Source organism: Octopus bimaculoides, chromosome 2, assembly GCF_046866305.1.
Source record: "Octopus bimaculoides isolate indiv1 chromosome 2, ASM4686630v1, whole genome shotgun sequence".
Taxonomy (NCBI): domain Eukaryota; kingdom Metazoa; phylum Mollusca; class Cephalopoda; order Octopoda; family Octopodidae; genus Octopus; species Octopus bimaculoides.
The window spans coordinates 66,140,780-66,159,307 of record NC_142929.1 but is presented as its reverse complement, the minus strand read 5'-3'; the positions used below and the strand labels follow the sequence as shown (position 1 = coordinate 66,159,307).

The window sequence follows — 18,528 nt, the reverse complement described above, 5'->3', positions numbered from 1 at the left end:
TTACAACTCTAAAATTAAATCTATTATAAATATCAAACACTTTATTCTAATCTCATTTTTTGTGTTCTTCGTTGATAGTTACAATTCTCACAAATCTTGTTACAGATAATAATCCACATGAAACAGAATCCACACAAGTCATTTGAATTACCAAAGTTTTAGGGACATAATTGTAGCAACAGTATTTTACAATCCTGTCTACCTTACATCAAATCACATAGTATTTACCTCACCCCAACCACCACTTCGTTCTACTCTACATCATAGGTTGCTTCCTTTTTGTATATTTTGTTTTCAATCACAAACACACACACCTCATTCTTCTTTACCTTAATCCCTATTTCTCCTCATCTTCTGAACCATCATAATGTATTTATTTCATTCTAAGTTTGTAGGTCATCAGCCACTCAGTAGAGAAATATTCTAGAATTGTATGGCCTGAGAAGGACCAAGTTCAAAAAGACAACTTCTCTAGTTGATATTACAATAACTACATCAGGCCCAGTATTGGGTGTTAGAAGTGGCATTTAACCACAAGAAGAAGGAAAGTATCTACTCAAATGTAACAATACATAAAGACAACTGTGACAATAATTATAATGGTATAGTTTGGTTTGTCTTTCATTATTTTATACACATTTCCATAGTAACATAATCAGAATAATTTTGCAAATTTGGATTTTTGTAATTATGAAATAAAAGGGAAAAGTGTACCATATTTGATGGCATATATGACACACTTTTTACTCCAAAAAAAGTCTCAAAAGAATTACAGCAGGTCCTATATGTGAAGTTGGGCCTCCCATAAGCTTCACTGCACTAAAACTTTTCTTTCCTGAATAAGCCCTGCTGAAACTGGGTGTGTGTTTAATATGCCCATGTGTCTTTTCTGCCACCAAATACAGTATGTCATCCAGGATGTAATGACATCAATAAGGTTTGAACTCAAGAAAGTGTTATCTGTAGTCTAGCTATTATCAAAATATCCTAACCATTAATAAGACAAATATAAACAATGTCATCCCTTGTCTCTCCGCCCAGGCTCAGCACTATCCCAATCCTTCCTCCCTAGATATCCACTCTCTGAAATTCCCCTTCCTGCACAAATTTTTTCCCTTAGAGTCATTAACTTGCAGCAGTTCAAGCAGAACATTAATTACATCAACCTAAATAACCTTGAAGAGATTGAGAAGGAAATGAGTATATTACTTTCTTCTTGACTGATACCATAAAAAAACACAAGTCCTTTAGATCTATGTCATCACAGGGCAATTAATGAAAAACTTGACTATGAAGTCACATAAAGTTATTGCTGTAGCTAAATAACAAATTCTGCTATCTTATACATTTGTTTACAACAAACATGTTTTGCAGCAACAATAGAAACATTTGAAATATTTATTTGAGCTTATTTAGGTCAACTCAATTAGTGAAACAAATTAGCTAATTTTCATTTGTTTAAAGTCTGTCTTTCCATGCTAGCAGAGGAATGGGATGGATTAAGAGTTATTTGAAGCAGAATTTTATGTTCTTTCTATTGCTAACTCCTACCTGCTTTGCAAGAAAGGGATTTTTTTTATTCTACTGGCTTTCCAAAAGAGAGCAACCATTTACAATGCCAGTAAGGAATGCTGATATCAGCACTGCTACTACCAAGTGATAACAACATAGAATATAAGCATACTTGCACATTCATATATACATACACATATTTATGTGTATGTGTGTGTGTATATATATATATATATATATATATGCCAGTGGCACGTAAAAAGCACTCTTTAAACTTTGGCCATCATGGAGGAAGACAAGTGAGGAGATTTTTGGCAATATACCATGTTTGAGAAGACCTGTCAAGCCAAGTGAGATGATAGCTGTGCTGATGCCAGTGTTTCATAACTGGCATCTATGCTGATAGCACATAAAAAGCACTCACTACACTCTTGGAGTGGTTGATGTTAGGAAGGGCATCCAGCCATAGAAACCTTGTCAAATCAGATTAGAACCTGGTGCAACTCCCCAGCTTACCATTTTTCAGTCAAACCGCTCTGATGATTATATATATATATATACAGATATTCAATAATGTTTACATCATTAAAGCTGCTTTAAATTCGTTGTTGAATTTAATCTTATGTATGCATTATCATGGCATACCAGCAATACTTTTTACACTATTTATATATGGTCATAAATTGGCAATTCGGTTCAACCCTAGTTCAATTCAGGTACATGATATTGATAAGCCACAAAAATAGTGAAATATCAGTATCCATCATATCTGGATAGTATTAGAGGTGAGTTGTCACACCTGTCTATGACTTTCAGGTGTTATAACACCCAGTGCAATGAGAGAGTTGTCCTTCAGGTGCTATACTGCAGTGAATCAGTGAACAAACAAAACACATGCACTGAGTATGTGCAGTCGATAATGTATGTATGTGTGTGTGTGTGTGTGTGTGTGTGTGTATGTATGTATGTATGTATGTATGTATATATGTATGTATATGTATATATGTATGTATATGTCTGTATGTATGGGTATATATATATATATATATATATATATATATATATATATATATATACAGGGTCCGCCATAAGTAACTATATATTTTCTTTTGCTTGTAACTATGTTGATACTTATTCAATTTTTCTTCTTCATTTGTCTTATATTTTTATTTCTTTTTTTTTTCCCCTATTTCAGATATACTGTTACATCAAATATGTCCCCCTGATTAACAAAAGATTGCAGTTTTGAAATGGTTCTGCACAAAGTTTTCTGGCAGTTCGAATTTGTTCCTTAAGTTCAGCAATGTTGCGGGGCTTTGTTGAGTAGACTTTCTCTTTGAGAATGCCCCAGAGGAAAAAGTCGGGAGGGGTCAAATCCGGTGAATGAGACATCAACAGGGCAGGTTGGCGTCCAGCCAGTCTCGCACAAGCGTAGCATAATGGGCTGGTGCTCCGTCCTGCTGAAAGTACAGATCTTCTGCTCTATCCTGCTGTTGTAATAACGGCAAAAGCAGCTTCTGTAGCATAGCCAGATAATTTTGTGCAGAACCATTTCAAAACCGCAATCTTTTGCTCTTTTGTTAATAGGGTGGACATAATTGATATAACAGTATATCTGAAATAGGGGGAAGAAAAGAAATAAAAATATAAGATTTCAGCTTTCAAATGACATATGAAATAAAAAAATTGAATAAATAAAAAAATTCAACAAAATTACAAGCAAAAGAAAATATATAGTTACTTACGGCGGACCCTGTATGTATGTATGTATGTATGTATGTATGTATGTATGTATGTATGTATGTATATATATATATATATATATATGTATGTATACATACATATACACATGCATGCGCACACATACACACACGCACATATATATATGCACACATATACGACAGACTTCCTACAGTTTCTGTCTACAAAATTTCTTCACATGGTATTGAGAAGCACAGGGCTGCAGAAAGAGACACTTGCTTAAGCTGCCGTGCAGTGGGACTGAACCTGAAATTCTGTGGTTACAAAGCAAACTTCTTGTCTACACAGTCATGCTTGCACTGATGTCTGAATAAAAATTATACATAAAGTTAATATTAACTGGTTCTGGTGCCACATAAAAGCACCCAGTCCATTCTGTAAAGTGGTTGGTGCTAGAAAGGTTAGGAAGGGTATCCAGCCATAAAATCCATGCTGAAGTAGACAGTGAAGATTGGCACAGTCCTCTCTCATACCAGTTCCTGTCAACCCATCCAACCCATGCCAGCATGGAAGATTGACATTAAATGATAATGATGATGAAACTACTCAGTTAATAAAACATTCCAATAATATTCAAAAGATATCGTTAAAATTCCATATGCCCAAGTTGGCATATAGAAAGATTTAAAAATATGCAATTAACAGTGTCTGCATACAACTACAGTAACAAGTGAACATACAACTTTATAAGTGGGTTGGAAAATACACACACAAACACATAACCATATCAACAAGTTGTCAAATACACACAAATCCATATAAAAGGTCATATATTAACAATGTAAAACTTTTGTGACTGGCTGGATTTAAGTGTGGCTGGCTAAGCACGTGTACAGTGACACATTTGTTATTTCACTATTTTAATGATGAAAATTTTCACAGTTCAGCTTATGTAAGTTATAAATAGAGACTGTACATATAAAGTTACTACAGTTCATTTCTGAAAGAGGTAAGGAACTGCATAATTGTAAAATGATTCATTAGTACACCCTACTGGGTCCAATTTCCTCTCAGAGGAGTCTTTGGCTGGCTTGCCCTAGATGGACTCATTGGACAAAAGTTACCAGTAGCACACTCAATGAAGAATGAAAACATGCACGCATAGACATGCACACACATAACACACACACACACTTTGCTTTGTATCTTTCCAGGAATAACATAGGCAAATTGAGATGCAAAAACTCAGAAAAATCAACTTACGGTAATACAAACATCTTGTGGGAAACTAGCAATTTCTTGAATGTCATGAACTAAAGTTTTCTGGTCTTGGTCCCAATTTCTCTCTAGAAATATACTTTCTGTGAAATACCATATCCATCCAAGGATTGGAATATATTTCAGAAATTTTTTGCCGTAAATCTTTGATCCCTGAAAACAGAAAAATAGAAAATCAAATCATTTTTGCTTTATTTCTAATTTTCTTGTTTTATGCAATATATGAAGATTCTTCAATATTTATATAGAAATTGTTAAAATATCATATCATATCATATCAAAATATCATATCATATGTTAAAATATCCACAACTGAAAACAGATTTTTATTCAATAAAATTTGCTTTAAATTCATTTTAATTCATATCCTTTAAACAAAAGTACAACAAAAGTATAAAATTGTAAATTAGTGTAAATAATATCAAACATTATAAGCGGATACATTATTTACAATTGATGGATATTTGTCCTCATCTTGTTTGTTGTTAACACAACGTTTCAGCTGATATACACTCCAGCCTTCATCAGGTGTCTTAGGGAAATTTCGAACCTGGGTTCTCATTCCGAAGGTATTTTTCGATGTTGCTGTTATTATTATTATTATTATTATTATTCAGGTCACTGCCTGGAATCAAACTCGGAATCTTGGGGTTAGTAGCCCACGCTTTTAACCACTACACTGTATGCCCATGGGCATATGGCGTAGTGGTTAAGAGCGTGGGCTACTAACCATAATATTCCGAGTTTGATTCCAGGCAGTGACCTGAATAATAATAATAATGATAATAATAATAATAATAAAACAACAACAACAACAACAGCAACAACAACATTGAAAAATACCTTAGGAATGAGAACCCAGGTTCGAAATTTCCCTAAGACACCTGATGAAGGCTGGAGGGTATATCAGCCGAAACGTGTTAACAACAAACAAGATGAGGACAAATATCCGTCAATTATAAATAATGTACATAATTCCTCATCTCTTAAATATAGAACTGTATTATAAGCAGATATTTAAGACTCATACAAACATAAAAAAAAAAATAACCCCCAAAACAGGTCTGCATGGTTTGAATTCCATCAGTAAACCCATATATCTTTTCAGTCTAAAATTGGCACTTATGTCTAATATCAACAGAATAATTTAAAATAAAACTTAAATTTATCAAATTATCTCCTGAAGTAAACTTTTACAATCCTTAAAAAAACATTAAATGAAAAAAAAAAAATCAGAAAAGAATACACTATGAAAAACTATGCAGCAAGTAGAAGAAAAGATAAAACTTAAAAGATACATCATTCCTCAAATGCTAAGATATGCCTCCATCCCTAAAAATAGGATGCAAAAACTAAAATGCCAGATAAAACAAATTAAGGTCAAAGGTGGATGTCTGAAGATTAACCCATTTTGTTATCATATTTCAGTTAGAAATATAAAATAATTTGAAAATTATTTTATAGTTTCAAAATGATTTTTAAAATAACGAAGAATTTACTATAACTGTCGTAACAAAGTTATGCGATTAGAATAAAAATCAACCTGAAATTTTGATGGAAGATTTTAATTTAGCTCACTGTAAAACAGGAAGTCTGTATCATAGAACAAAGAGCAGTCTCATGCAGAGGAACATTCTCTCTTTCTTGTCAAACTTAGCTTTCATCTATTCTTTTAATAAAAATGATATGTATGGAAGGGCAGTTAGGACTACATCATCATCATCATCATCATCGTTTAACGTCCGCTTTCCATGCTAGCATGGGTTGGACGATTTGACTGAGGACTGGTGAAACCGGATGGCAACACCAGGCTCCAGTCTGATTTGGCAGAGTTTCTACAGCTGGATGCCCTTCCTAACGCCAACCACTCAGAGAGTGTAGTGGGTGCTTTTACGTGTCACCCGCACGAAAACGGCCACGCTCGAAATGGTGTCTTTTATGTGCCACCCGCACAAGCCAGTCCAGGGGCACTGGCAACGATCTTGCTCGAAAATCCTACAGGAGCCAGTCAGGCGGTACTGGCAACGGCCACGCTCAAAATGGTGCATCTCATGTGCCACCCGCACAAGAACCAGTCCAGGGGCACTGGCAACGATCTTACTTGGCTTGCCGGGTCTTCTCACGCACAGCCCATTTCCAAAGGTCTCGGTCCGTAGTCATCGCCTCGGTGAGGCCCAATGTACGAAGGTCTTGCCTCACCACCTCAGCCCAGGTCTTCCTGGGCCTACCTCTTCCACGGGTTCCCTCAACTGTTAGGGTGTGGCACTTTTTCACGCAGCTATCCTCCTCCATTCTCACCACATGTCCATACCAGCGCAATCGTCTCTCTTGCACGCCACAACTGATGCTTCTAATGTTCAGCTTTTCTCTCAAGATACTTACACTCTGACGGGTATTCACATTGACATTACACATCCAACGGAGCATACTGGCTTCATTCCTTGCGAGCTTACGTATGTCCTCAGCAGTTACAGCCCATGTTTCACTGCCATGTAGCATGGTTGTTCGTACGCATGCGTCATACAGTCTGCCTTTTACTCTGAGTGAGAGTCCCTTTGTCGCCAGCAGGGGTAAGAGCTCTCTAAACTTTGCCCAGGCTATTCTTATTCTAGCAGCTACACTTTCAGCGCACCCACCCCCACTACTAACTTGGTCGCCCAGATAGCGGAAGCTATCGACTACCTCTAGTTTTTCACCCTGGAATGAGATAGAAGTTGTTTCCTGTTTGTTTGCAGTCTTTATTGCACCTGAACATCTGCCACAAACAAAAACTAACTTGCTAGTTAACCTGCCTTTGATGTTGCTGCACCTCTTATGTGTCCATAGCTTGCACCGGGTACATCTTATAGAGTTACTACCTACTCCTTTTCTACATACTGAGCAGGGCCATCTACCTGAAGGGGTTTGTGTTTTATCTACCTTCCTACTTATTAGGATTTTGGTTTTAGCTAGGTTGACTCTAAGGCCCTTCAATTCTAGACCTTGCTTCCACACCTGAAACTTCTCCTCTAGTTCTGATAGTGACTCCGCAATTAGGGCAAGGTCATCAGCATAGAGGAGCTCCCAGGGGCAACCTGTCTTGAACTCCTCTGTGATTGCCTGGAGGACTATGGTAAATAATAGGGGGCTGAGGACGGAACCTTGGTGGACCCCTACCTCTACCCGGAATTCATTGCTGTACTCATTTCCAACCCTCACCTTACTGGCCGCATCTCTGTACATGGCTCGCACAGCTCTCACTAGCCATTCTTCTATCCCAAGTTTCCTCATTGACCACCAGATAAGGGATCGGGGGACCCTGTCAAAGGCTTTCTCCATGTCAACGAAAGCCAGGTACAGAGGTTTATCCTTGGCTAGGTATTTCTCTTGCAACTGTCTCACTAGAAATAAGGCATCAGTAGTGCTTTTACCTGGCACGAACCCAAACTGCATCTCATCTAAATTGATTCGCTCCCTAATTAGTTGGGCTATGACCCTCTCTGTAACTTTCATATACATTTATCTAATTTCAACACTTTTATGTTAGTGAACATTCAACTTTTTACTTCAAAGTTTTTTTTCCCTTTTTTGTCTTCTTTCTAAAGAAAATACACAAAATTATTATTGACATAATAACAAATAAATCATTTATTTTCATAAACTACACTCTTCACATCTCCCCACACCATATATACTAAGCAAGGTATACAATAAAATGTAAGATATAAATAAACTGTCAGAGAAGTATATCCAAACAATCGACAAGCTATCCAACCATGCCCCCCACCTCCAACTGTATGTTCTTGGGTTCAGTCCCACTGTACAGCACCTTGGATAAGTGTCGTCTACTTTTAACCCTTGGCAGACCAAAGCCTTGTGAGTAGATTTGGTAAGCAGAAACTGAAAAAGTCTTGCAGATTTTCCATGTTTATCTGACTGACACTTGGGAGTATCTAATTCTTGGATCAGGCAAGGGGCTATGCTGGAAATATCATACTTTTACTCTTTTACATGTTTCAGTCATTTGACTGTGGCCATGCTGGAGCACTGCCTTTAGTCGAGCAAATCGACCCCAGGACATATTCTTTGTAAAGCCTAGTACTTATTTTATCAGGCTCTTTTTGCCAAACCGCTAAGTTACAGGGACGTAAACACACAGGCATCAGTTGTCAAGCGATGTTGGGGGAACAAACACAGACACACAAACACATACACATATATATACATATATACAAAGGGCTTCTTTCAGTTTCCGTCTACCAAATGCACTCACAAGGCTTTGGTCAGCCCGAGGCTATAGTAGAAGACACTTGCCCAAGATGCCATGCAGTGGGACTGAACCCGGAACCATGTGGTTGGTACTTACCACACAGCCACTCCTAACTTTCACTTTATATTGTTTACGTATTTGGTTTGCAATATTCTTTATGTGGATTCAGATGTTGAAACAAATCTTGTTGTTTTCTTGGGAGAGTCATAACACCAATAATAATAGACACATGGACTGGTCCAATATCACTTCTGTGTTGTTTGTCAATTGAATAAATATCTAACCAACTAACTAACCAATAATTTGTTTAATGTATGTATTGATTAAACAATCAACCAGCTGTTTGTTTGTCAAAGTCCTTTTCTTGCTATTCATGACCTCATCAATGATATGCCTCCTCTCTTCAACGTCTGTCTGTCTGTCTGAGAATTAGTTTTATGCCTGTGTGTATGTGTGGTTGCTTACAAGAGAAGGGAAGGGTGAGAGTAACTGAAGAATTACTGTATGTTTGCCAATGTATGTGCCTTTGCCATCCATGATCTCCTTATGGGTTCAGCCTTTTTTTTTCCAAGGTCAGTTCACTTTCAAATCTGCTGAGATTTGCTTGTCATCCTTATGTAGGGAGGGGAAAGGGAGGACAGGGTAGGTGTATGTGTGCACCCATGCATGTCTGTACATGTGGATGCACATACACACATAGGTGCACACAGATGCACACACACCTACCCTATCCCCCGCCACACACACAGGTTAAAAAAAATGTACTGGGTTTAATTTGCTCAACTAAACCCTTCAAGGTAGTACTGCAGCATGGCCACAGTTCACTGACTGAAAATAGATAAAGGGTAAAAGAGTAAAGATTTAATATTTAAGCTTTAAAGTTATATCCTTGACTATAAACTATTCTATTATAAACACTGACAACCAGTGTTGTCCCCATAACTTAGTGGTTTAGCAAAAGAAACTGATAGAATAAGTGTAAGACCAAAAAAAAAAGAAGGGAAATAATAAGTACTAGGGTCAATTCATTCAACTAAAAGTTCTTTAAGACAGTGCCCCAGCATGGCCACAATTTAATGACTGAAAGAAATAAAAGATAAAAAATAAAAAGTTTCTAATTTAAGCACAAAGTCAGCAATTTCTGAGGGGAGAAGATCACTTGATTATATCAACTCCAGTACTTAAATGGTTCTTGTTTTGTCAACTCCATAATGATGAAAAGCAAAGTTAACCTTAGTGGGATTTGAACCCAGAATGTAAAGAGCCGGAACAAATATTGCAGGTATTTTATCCATCGCTTTAAGGATTTTTTTTTTCTACTCTAGGCACAAGACCCGCAAATTTTTTTTTTGGGGGGGGGGGGGCAGTTGATTACATCAATCCCAGTACGCAACTGGTACTTGATTTATCAACCCCAAAAGGATGAAAGGCAAAGTCGACCTTGGCAGAATTCAAACTCAGAACATAAAGACAGACTAAATACCGCTAAACACTTTGCCTGGCATGCTGATGTTTCTTCCAGTTTGCTGCCTTATTGCTTTAAGGATTCTGTCAATCCACTGACCTTAAGTTAATAATGATTAATGTGATCAGGAACAAGTCTGACAAGTTTGAAAATTCTGATTGGATAGCTGATACTTGTCCAACATAACTTGTTTCTGGATTCCCATTAACTGTACTTTATAATTCAAAGTATAGAATAAATTGATTTGCAAAACCATGTTAATAGATGAAAATGATTTGGTAATTTGGGGACAAGAGAAAACTATTTGATATTTGACTACATCATTATAAATCTAAATTTTACCACTGTACTATCTCTGAGCAAGGCATGTAACTAAATTTGTTATAGTTTACCTAACTGCAAAAGAAAAATAGAAAACAAAAGAAGAAAAGCTCCATTTTTTCAGCATAATTGAATAGTTAACAATAAGAGGAATATCTAACTGAAAAACATTTACCTCAAGAAAGCACAAATCCTTTGTGCTTGTTCACAGATTAGTCCACTATCTGCAGCATATTACTACTAGCTGGCATTATATAGAGCTGCTTGTAACCTTATTTATTTGAGGAGACTATAATATAGATATCATATTTTGGAAATGCCCTCCAATACTTGACACAATATTGCTATTCCCATCATTCACTGACATCTCTATCTTATATGGCAAGCTAAATTTGTGTCTGAGATCAAGAATTATGCCATCAAATAGTTGAAAAGCAAGTGAAAGCTATATAATGCTTAGATTTATTTTCTAACCAGACATGGGCAACCTTTTACAAGAAACAAGCTGCATGTGACATGGCTCATCATTAAGAAGGGTGGGTGTGTAAAGTTTGCAAGAATGTGGGAGGAGAGTGACAGGTGGTTAGTGAGGTGGGTGGAAGTGAATGTAGTGAATGGTAAATAAGGGACTGGGTATGGTCATCATTCATTCATCATCGTCATTTAACGTCCGCTTTCCATGCTAGCATGGGTTGGACGGTTTGACTGAGGACTGGTGAAACCAAATGGCTACACCAGGCTCCAATCTGATTTGGCAGAGTTTCTACAGCTGGATGCCCTTCCTAATGCCAACTACTCCGAGAGTGTAGTGGGTGCTTTTACGTGCCACTGGCACGAAGGCCACTCAGGCGGTACTGGCAACGGCCATGCTCGAAATGGTGTATTTTACGTGCCACCTGCACAGGAGCCAGTTCGACATCACTGGCAACGATCTCGCTTGAATGTCTTTGGTCAATGGTAAATATGAGTTGGAGTGGAAGGTGATATGAAATAGAAGTGACTCAGGAGAAGAAGTGATGGGTGAAAGTGCAGAAAGGGTGGAAGAATAATAATAAAACTGCAGTTAGATGAGAGATAAATGATGAGCAAAGGTGAGTGGTTAAGGTAGGTTAAACAACAACCACTGGCTCCTAGATCATATCTACTGCAGGCATTTCACTGTGCTTTTGAGTAAGACACAAAATTCTAAGCTGTCGCAGTTTTACTTGGTCAAAAAATAGGAACCTGGTTTTCTGGGAAAATTGCCTGCTGCAAACTAGCTTTTTATTCAGGTAAACTTTTCTCATATTTCATAACACCACAAAAACAGGAGTTAAGCATAGAGCTTATTGATCTCTTGACCTTTGTGGATTATAACAGAAATTACATATATCCATTATCAAGATAAGTACTCTCTCAACTAAGATGGCTAAAAAACCTCAAGATCTACTGCTAGAGAACATTTATTATTTTGCATCTATTTTCCAATGCTAGTATATGTGGATGTAAGAACTTATTTTTATTTATTTATTTATTTTTGGCCTATGCAAGTCTGAAAATGTAGGTTAAAATAATGGTATGCATGCATGCATGTTGTTGTTGGCACTCCGTCGCTTACGACGTCGAGGGTTCCAGTTGATCTGATCAACGGAACAGCCTGCTCGTGAAATTAACGTGCAAGTGGCTGAGCACTCCACAGACACGTGTACCCTTAACGTAGTTCTCCAGAATATTCAGCGTGACACAGTGTGACAAGGCTGACCCTTTGAATTACAGGCACAACAGAAACAGGAAGTAAGAATGAGAGAAAGTTGTGGTAAAAGAGTACAGCAGGGTTCGCCACCATCCCCTGCCAGAGCCTCGTGGAGCTTTAGGTGTTTTCGCTCAATAAACACTCACAACGCCCGGTCTGGGAATCAAAACTGTGAATCTGTGACCGCATGTCCGCTGCCCTAACCACTGGGCCATTGCGCCTCCACGCATGCATGCATGCATGCATACATATGTACATACATACATATTTCTAAAATAATATTTATTTCCCACATGATACATAAAACCACAAATTTGGGTGCAGAAATGTAGTTGAATGAAACAATTACATTACTGGTACTTATTTTATCAATGCTGGAAGGAACAAGGGAAAAATAGACCCTATCAAAATTTGAACTCAGGAAGTAGAGGATTATAACAAAGCAAAAAGCCTTTTATCTACTGCTGTATTAATTCTGCCACACTCCATACTCCTAATATATATATATATATAAATATGCTGTACACTTGCAAACAATCTGAGATTGAAAAATAAAACATCAAATTCCTTGACTATAAAATATTTTAAGTACATTACCGAATTTTGAAGGGACTTGTGATGGTACAATAACTCAGATTTTCCAAAGTAGCATGATTGAATGTGTAAGTGTTGACTAATTCAATAACTAAAATCTTGCTACAAGCAGTCAAGCTTCTCTATGTCTGTATGAAATAATTTTGAGCCCTTCAACTAAAACAATTGCTTGATTTAATTTGTTTCAGATGACACCAATTCTAAAAAGTAATACACTACATTCCTTCTAACAAGAGAACCTGTCAAAACATGTGACACAACTCTTCAAATATTTACAGCTGCTATTTTTAGAGAATATTTTTCTATGCTGCCTGTCATTAGAGTATAGAGCAGTAAGTTTGTGGGTGTGCCAAGTTCAATAAGGTGAAGGAATGGAGGAAGAGACAGTACTGTCCTACTGTGCCAGATTCCAACTTTGTTTTCATAGCAATCAAGTTTTACTAACCTGACTATGGGCAATACACTGAAAGATGGGCAATACACTGAAAGATAGACAAACACACATACACACACACACACACACACACACACACACAATCATATGGAATAAACATGTGGCAACAAAAAAATGAAACCTTTTATCTTTAGGCCTTGAAGGGTCTTATCTGAACAAATTAATGCCAGGACTTTTTTTTTTAAAGCCTAATACTTATTTTATTAGACTCTTTTGCTGAGCCACTAAGTTACAGGGACGTAAACACACCAACACCAGTTGTCAAGCACAGGTGGGGGACAAACACAGGCGGTACTGGCTTGCCCCAATAGGTCTTCGCAAGCCGAGTTTCATTTCCAATGAAGGAGATGACGTTGGCATGGGTACCAGTCGTCAAATTTAATTTGATTTCAATTTCACTTGCCTCAACAGGTCTTCGCAAGCGGAGTTTAGTGTCCAATGAAGGAAGGTACGTATAAGTGGGCTGGCTGAGGCCTTAGATTTAGGTCTCACTTGGCTTGCCGGGTCTTCTCACGCACAGCATACTTCCAAAGGTCTCGATCAGAAGTCATCACCTCAGTGAGGCCCAATGTTCGAAGGTCGTGCCTCACAACCTCATCCCAGGTCTTCCTGGGCCTACCTCTTCCACAGGTTCCCTCAACTGCTAGGGTGTGGCACTTTTTCACACAGCTATCCTCATCCATTCTCGCTACATGACCATACCAGCGCAATTGTCTCTCTTGTACACAAATATATATATATATATATATATATATATATATATATATATATATATATATAAATATACATATATATATATATAAATATACATATATATATAAATATACATATATATATAAATATACATATATATATAATTATCTCAATCTCTTCTCCGCTGACATACTACGACGAAGTCTCCAAGATGCAGATAAGATAGAGATTTTTATTTATTTACGGCCTCAAACATCTCATACCTTCGCGCTTTAGTCTGCCCTCTATTATTTATCTTGTTTCTCTCCATGAAATTCAATTGAATTCAGTTTTTGTCTTAAATTCATACTTATTCATTTTCTAAGCTTCCTAAATTCATGCTACGTTATATTCTATTCACCTAGAATTCATTGCTCTTTTAAAAATTACGATTTATGCATTGTTGTCTCTCAAATATTTAAAATCTACAATTAAGAGCCCTATCTACTCGCTGACGGTAACCCGCCCTCCCACCCCCTCCACCGGAAGTGCATTCCTCTGTCATCCTGTCATCCTCGGCTGTCTCCCGGAACCCATCTAGTGGCCTTGGCCATCCTCTCCCCTACCTTTGGGTAGCGCATTAAGTTTGAGAAATGTTTGCAGGTTGTAGGTACTGTTTTGCTTATGAATTCTTCCAATTGCAAGTTTTCTTTTCAGGTACACGACACAGCTTTTCCCCTTCCCAGGCTACAGGCCCACACCCCCAACACCCATACTGTTAGGATTGGCACTCTCAACGTCGGCACGCTGAAAGGTAGATCTGGTGAAATTGTTGAGATGCTTGAACGGAGACGCGTAGATATGTGCTGCATCCAGGAAGTAAGATGGAGAGGAGGTTCTGCGAGGTTCCTCACAGGCAAAGAACACAGGTACAAGATTTTCTGGGCAGGGAACACTGACGGGGTCGGGGGCGTAGGAATACTTCTAGCGGAGAAATGGGTGGATAAGGTAATCGAGGTCGTTAGAGTAAGTGACAGAGTACTTAAGATCAGACTAGTGCTTCATCATAGATTAGCTACTGTCATCTCAGCCTATGCACCTCAACCAGGGCTACCAGATGGTCTGAAAGACCAATTCTATGACACCCTCTTGCAAACTACCTCGTCGACGAGTGACAGGGACCTTCTCTTTGTGGCTGGAGACTTCAACGGTCATGTCGGACGTCGTGCTGGAGGCTTCCATGGCATACATGGAGGCTATGGCTTCGGTTCCCGCAACGAGGAGGGAACCAGACTGCTGGAGTTCTGTGATGCAACCGATCTTATGGTCTGCAATACCAACTTCAGGAAACCTGCCAGTCACCTAGTCACCTACCGCACCGGCAGACACTCTAGCCAAATCAACTACATCCTCGCCAGAAATAGGGAAAGAGGGCGGCTTATAAATGCCAAAACCTACCCTGGCGAAGAATGTACCCCACAACATAGATTAGTAGTTAGCGACTTTGGGATCAAGGCAAAATGGGTGCCCAGAATTAGACAGGCTTGGAGGAGAAGGGTGTGGAAGCTTAAAGACCCTGCAATCGGACAGAGACTTAGAGACAAGTTACTTGAAGCATTTAACGAAATAGAAGGGGATATGGCATCATAAAACGTGGAAAACAATTGGAGATTTCTGCGGGACAACCTGTTGAAAGCCACCGACCAGATTTGTGGGTGGTGTAAGGTCCCCTCCCGTCCCAGAGTAACGTGGTGGTGGAACAAGGAGGTAGACAGGGCTATTAGACAAAAGAAACAGGCTTGGAAGGACTGGAAGAACGGTGGTAGCAGGGAATTGTAGCAATGTGCCAGAAGGGAGGCTAGGCGACAGGTTTATTTAACCAGAGGGGAAGCAGATAAGGAAAGATTTGCCAATGTTCTGCGCCGTGAGGACCAAAGACTCGAGGTATTTCGTGTTGCAAGACAGTGTAGGAGAGAGAATAGTGATGTTGTAGGAGAGAAATGTGTTCGCATGGATGATGGTACGCTTGCATTAAATGAGGATGCAAAGAAAGAGGTCTGGAGATGCCACTACGATAGATTGCTTAATAAAAAGAATGAATGGGAGAAAGAGAGCCTGCCGTATGTCGACCCAATAGAGGGACCAGCTATCCGAGTTGATAGTACCAGGGTAGATAAAGCAATTAAGAGTATGAAGACCGGGAAAGCCCCCGGCCCATCAGGAATCACTGCAGAGATGCTCAAAATATCTGGCAGTGTTGGCTATAGCCTAGTCACCCGTATTACGAACCAGGTGATACACGAAGGAGTCATACCCAATGACTGGTGTAGCAGCATCATAGTCAACTGCTACAAAGGTAAAGGTGACGCTTTAGATACAAATAATTACAGAAGCATCAAGCTGTTAGATCAGGTTATGAAAGTTACAGAGAGGGTCATAGCCCAACTAATTAGGGAGCGAATCAATTTAGATGAGATGCAGTTTGGGTTCGTGCCAGGTAAAAGCACTACTGATGCCTTATTTCTAGTGAGACAGTTGCAGGAGAAATACCTAGCTAAGGATAAACCTCTGTACCTGGCTTTCGTTGACATGGAGAAAGCCTTTGACAGGGTCCCCCGATCCCTTATCTGGTGGTCAATGAGGAAACTTGGGATAGAAGAATGGTTAGTGAGAGCTATGCGAGCCATGTACAGAGATGCTGCCAGTAAGGTGAGGGTTGGAAATGAGTACAGCAATGAATTCCGGGTAGAGGTAGGGGTCCACCAAGGTTCCGTCCTCAGCCCCCTCTTATTTACCATAGTCCTCCAGGCAATCACAGAGGAGTTCAAGACAGGTTGCCCCTGGGAGCTCCTCTATGCTGATGACCTTGCCCTAATTGCGGAGTCACTATCAGAACTAGAGGAGAAGTTTCAGGTGTGGAAGCAAGGTCTAGAATTGAAGGGCCTTAGAGTCAACCTAGCTAAAACCAAAATCCTAATAAGTAGGAAGGTAGATAAAACACAAACCCCTTCAGGTAGATGGCCCTGCTCAGTATGTAGAAAAGGAGTAGGTAGTAACTCTATAAGATGTACCCGGTGCAAGCTATGGACACATAAGAGGTGCAGCAACATCAAAGGCAGGTTAACTAGCAAGTTAGTTTTTGTTTGTGGCAGATGTTCAGGTGCAATAAAGACTGTAAACAAACAGGAAACAACTTCTATCTCATTCCAGGGTGAAAAACTAGAGGTAGTCGATAGCTTCCGCTATCTGGGCGACCAAGTTAGTAGTGGGGGTGGGTGCGCTGAAAGTGTAGCTGCTAGAATAAGAATAGCCTGGGCAAAGTTTAGAGAGCTCTTACCCCTGCTGGTGACAAAGGGACTCTCACTCAGAGTAAAAGGCAGACTGTATGACGCATGCGTACGAACAGCCATGCTACATGGCAGTGAAACATGGGCTGTAACTGCTGAGGACATACGTAAGCTCGCAAGGAATGAAGCCAGTATGCTCCGTTGGATGTGTAATGTCAATGTGAATACCCGTCAGAGTGTAAGTATCTTGAGAGAAAAGCTGAACATTAGAAGCATCAGTTGTGGCGTGCAAGAGAGACGATTGCGCTGGTATGGACATGTGGTGAGAATGGATGAAGATAGCTGTGTGAAAAAGTGCCACACCCTAGCAGTTGAGGGAACCTGTGGAAGAGGTAGACCCAGGAAGACCTGGGCTGAGGTGGTGAGGCAAGACCTTCGTACATTGGGCCTCACCGAGGCGATGACTACTGACCGAGACCTTTGGAAATGTGCTGTGCGTGAGAAGACCCGGCAAGCCAAGTAAAATCGTTGCCAGTGCCCCTGGACTGGTTCTTGTGCGGGTGGCACATGAGATGCACCATTTTGAGCGTGGCCGTTGCCAGTACCGCCTGACTGGCTCCCGTAGGATTTTCAAGCGAGATCGTTGCCAGTGCCCCTGGACTGGCTTGTGCGGGTGGCACATAAAAGACACCATTTCGAGCGTGGCCGTTTTCGTGTGGGTGACACGTAAAAGCACCCACTACACTCTCTGAGTGGTTGGCGTTAGGAAGGGCATCCAGCTGTAGAAACTCTGCCAAATCAGACTGGAGCCTGGTGTTGCCATCTGGTTTCACCAGTCCTCAGTCAAATCGTCCAACCCATGCTAGCATGGAAAGCGGACGTTAAACGATGATGATGATGATGATGATGATGATGATATATATATATATATATATATATATATATATATATATATAGATAGATAGATAGATAGATAGATAGATAGATAGATAGACAACTGTAAATGGCTGTAAGCCAAATTTACTGCAATAAAGGCAAAATACGTAATGACCATTATTTATACTTTGTCTTATATATATATATATATGCACTTCTGTAAATGTATAAATATGGATAAGAGCAATCAACTGAAATTCAGCATAAACAAAATGAATTAATTTGACTGGACTATGATAATAAATGAAATGATTATTCTGTGTACGTATTCTTCGTTTTCTTTGTATTGTTAAACTTATTCTCCTATGTCAAAAATGATGGAAATCT

General features: G+C 39.2%; 1 protein-coding gene across 24 annotated transcripts in view; it reads right to left on the bottom strand.

Annotated features, from left to right (window-relative positions):
* The window catches only part of LOC106868682 (1-acyl-sn-glycerol-3-phosphate acyltransferase delta), a 75,822-nt gene that overhangs the window by 21,908 nt on the left and 35,386 nt on the right, over window positions 1-18,528 (bottom strand). For all 24 annotated transcript variants that reach the window (XM_089346628.1, XM_089346645.1, XM_089346716.1 and 21 more), the window contains one exon: window positions 4,477-4,644. In XM_089346628.1, the coding sequence (XP_089202754.1) occupies window positions 4,477-4,644 (168 nt within the window). The remainder of the gene's footprint in view (window positions 1-4,476; window positions 4,645-18,528) is intronic.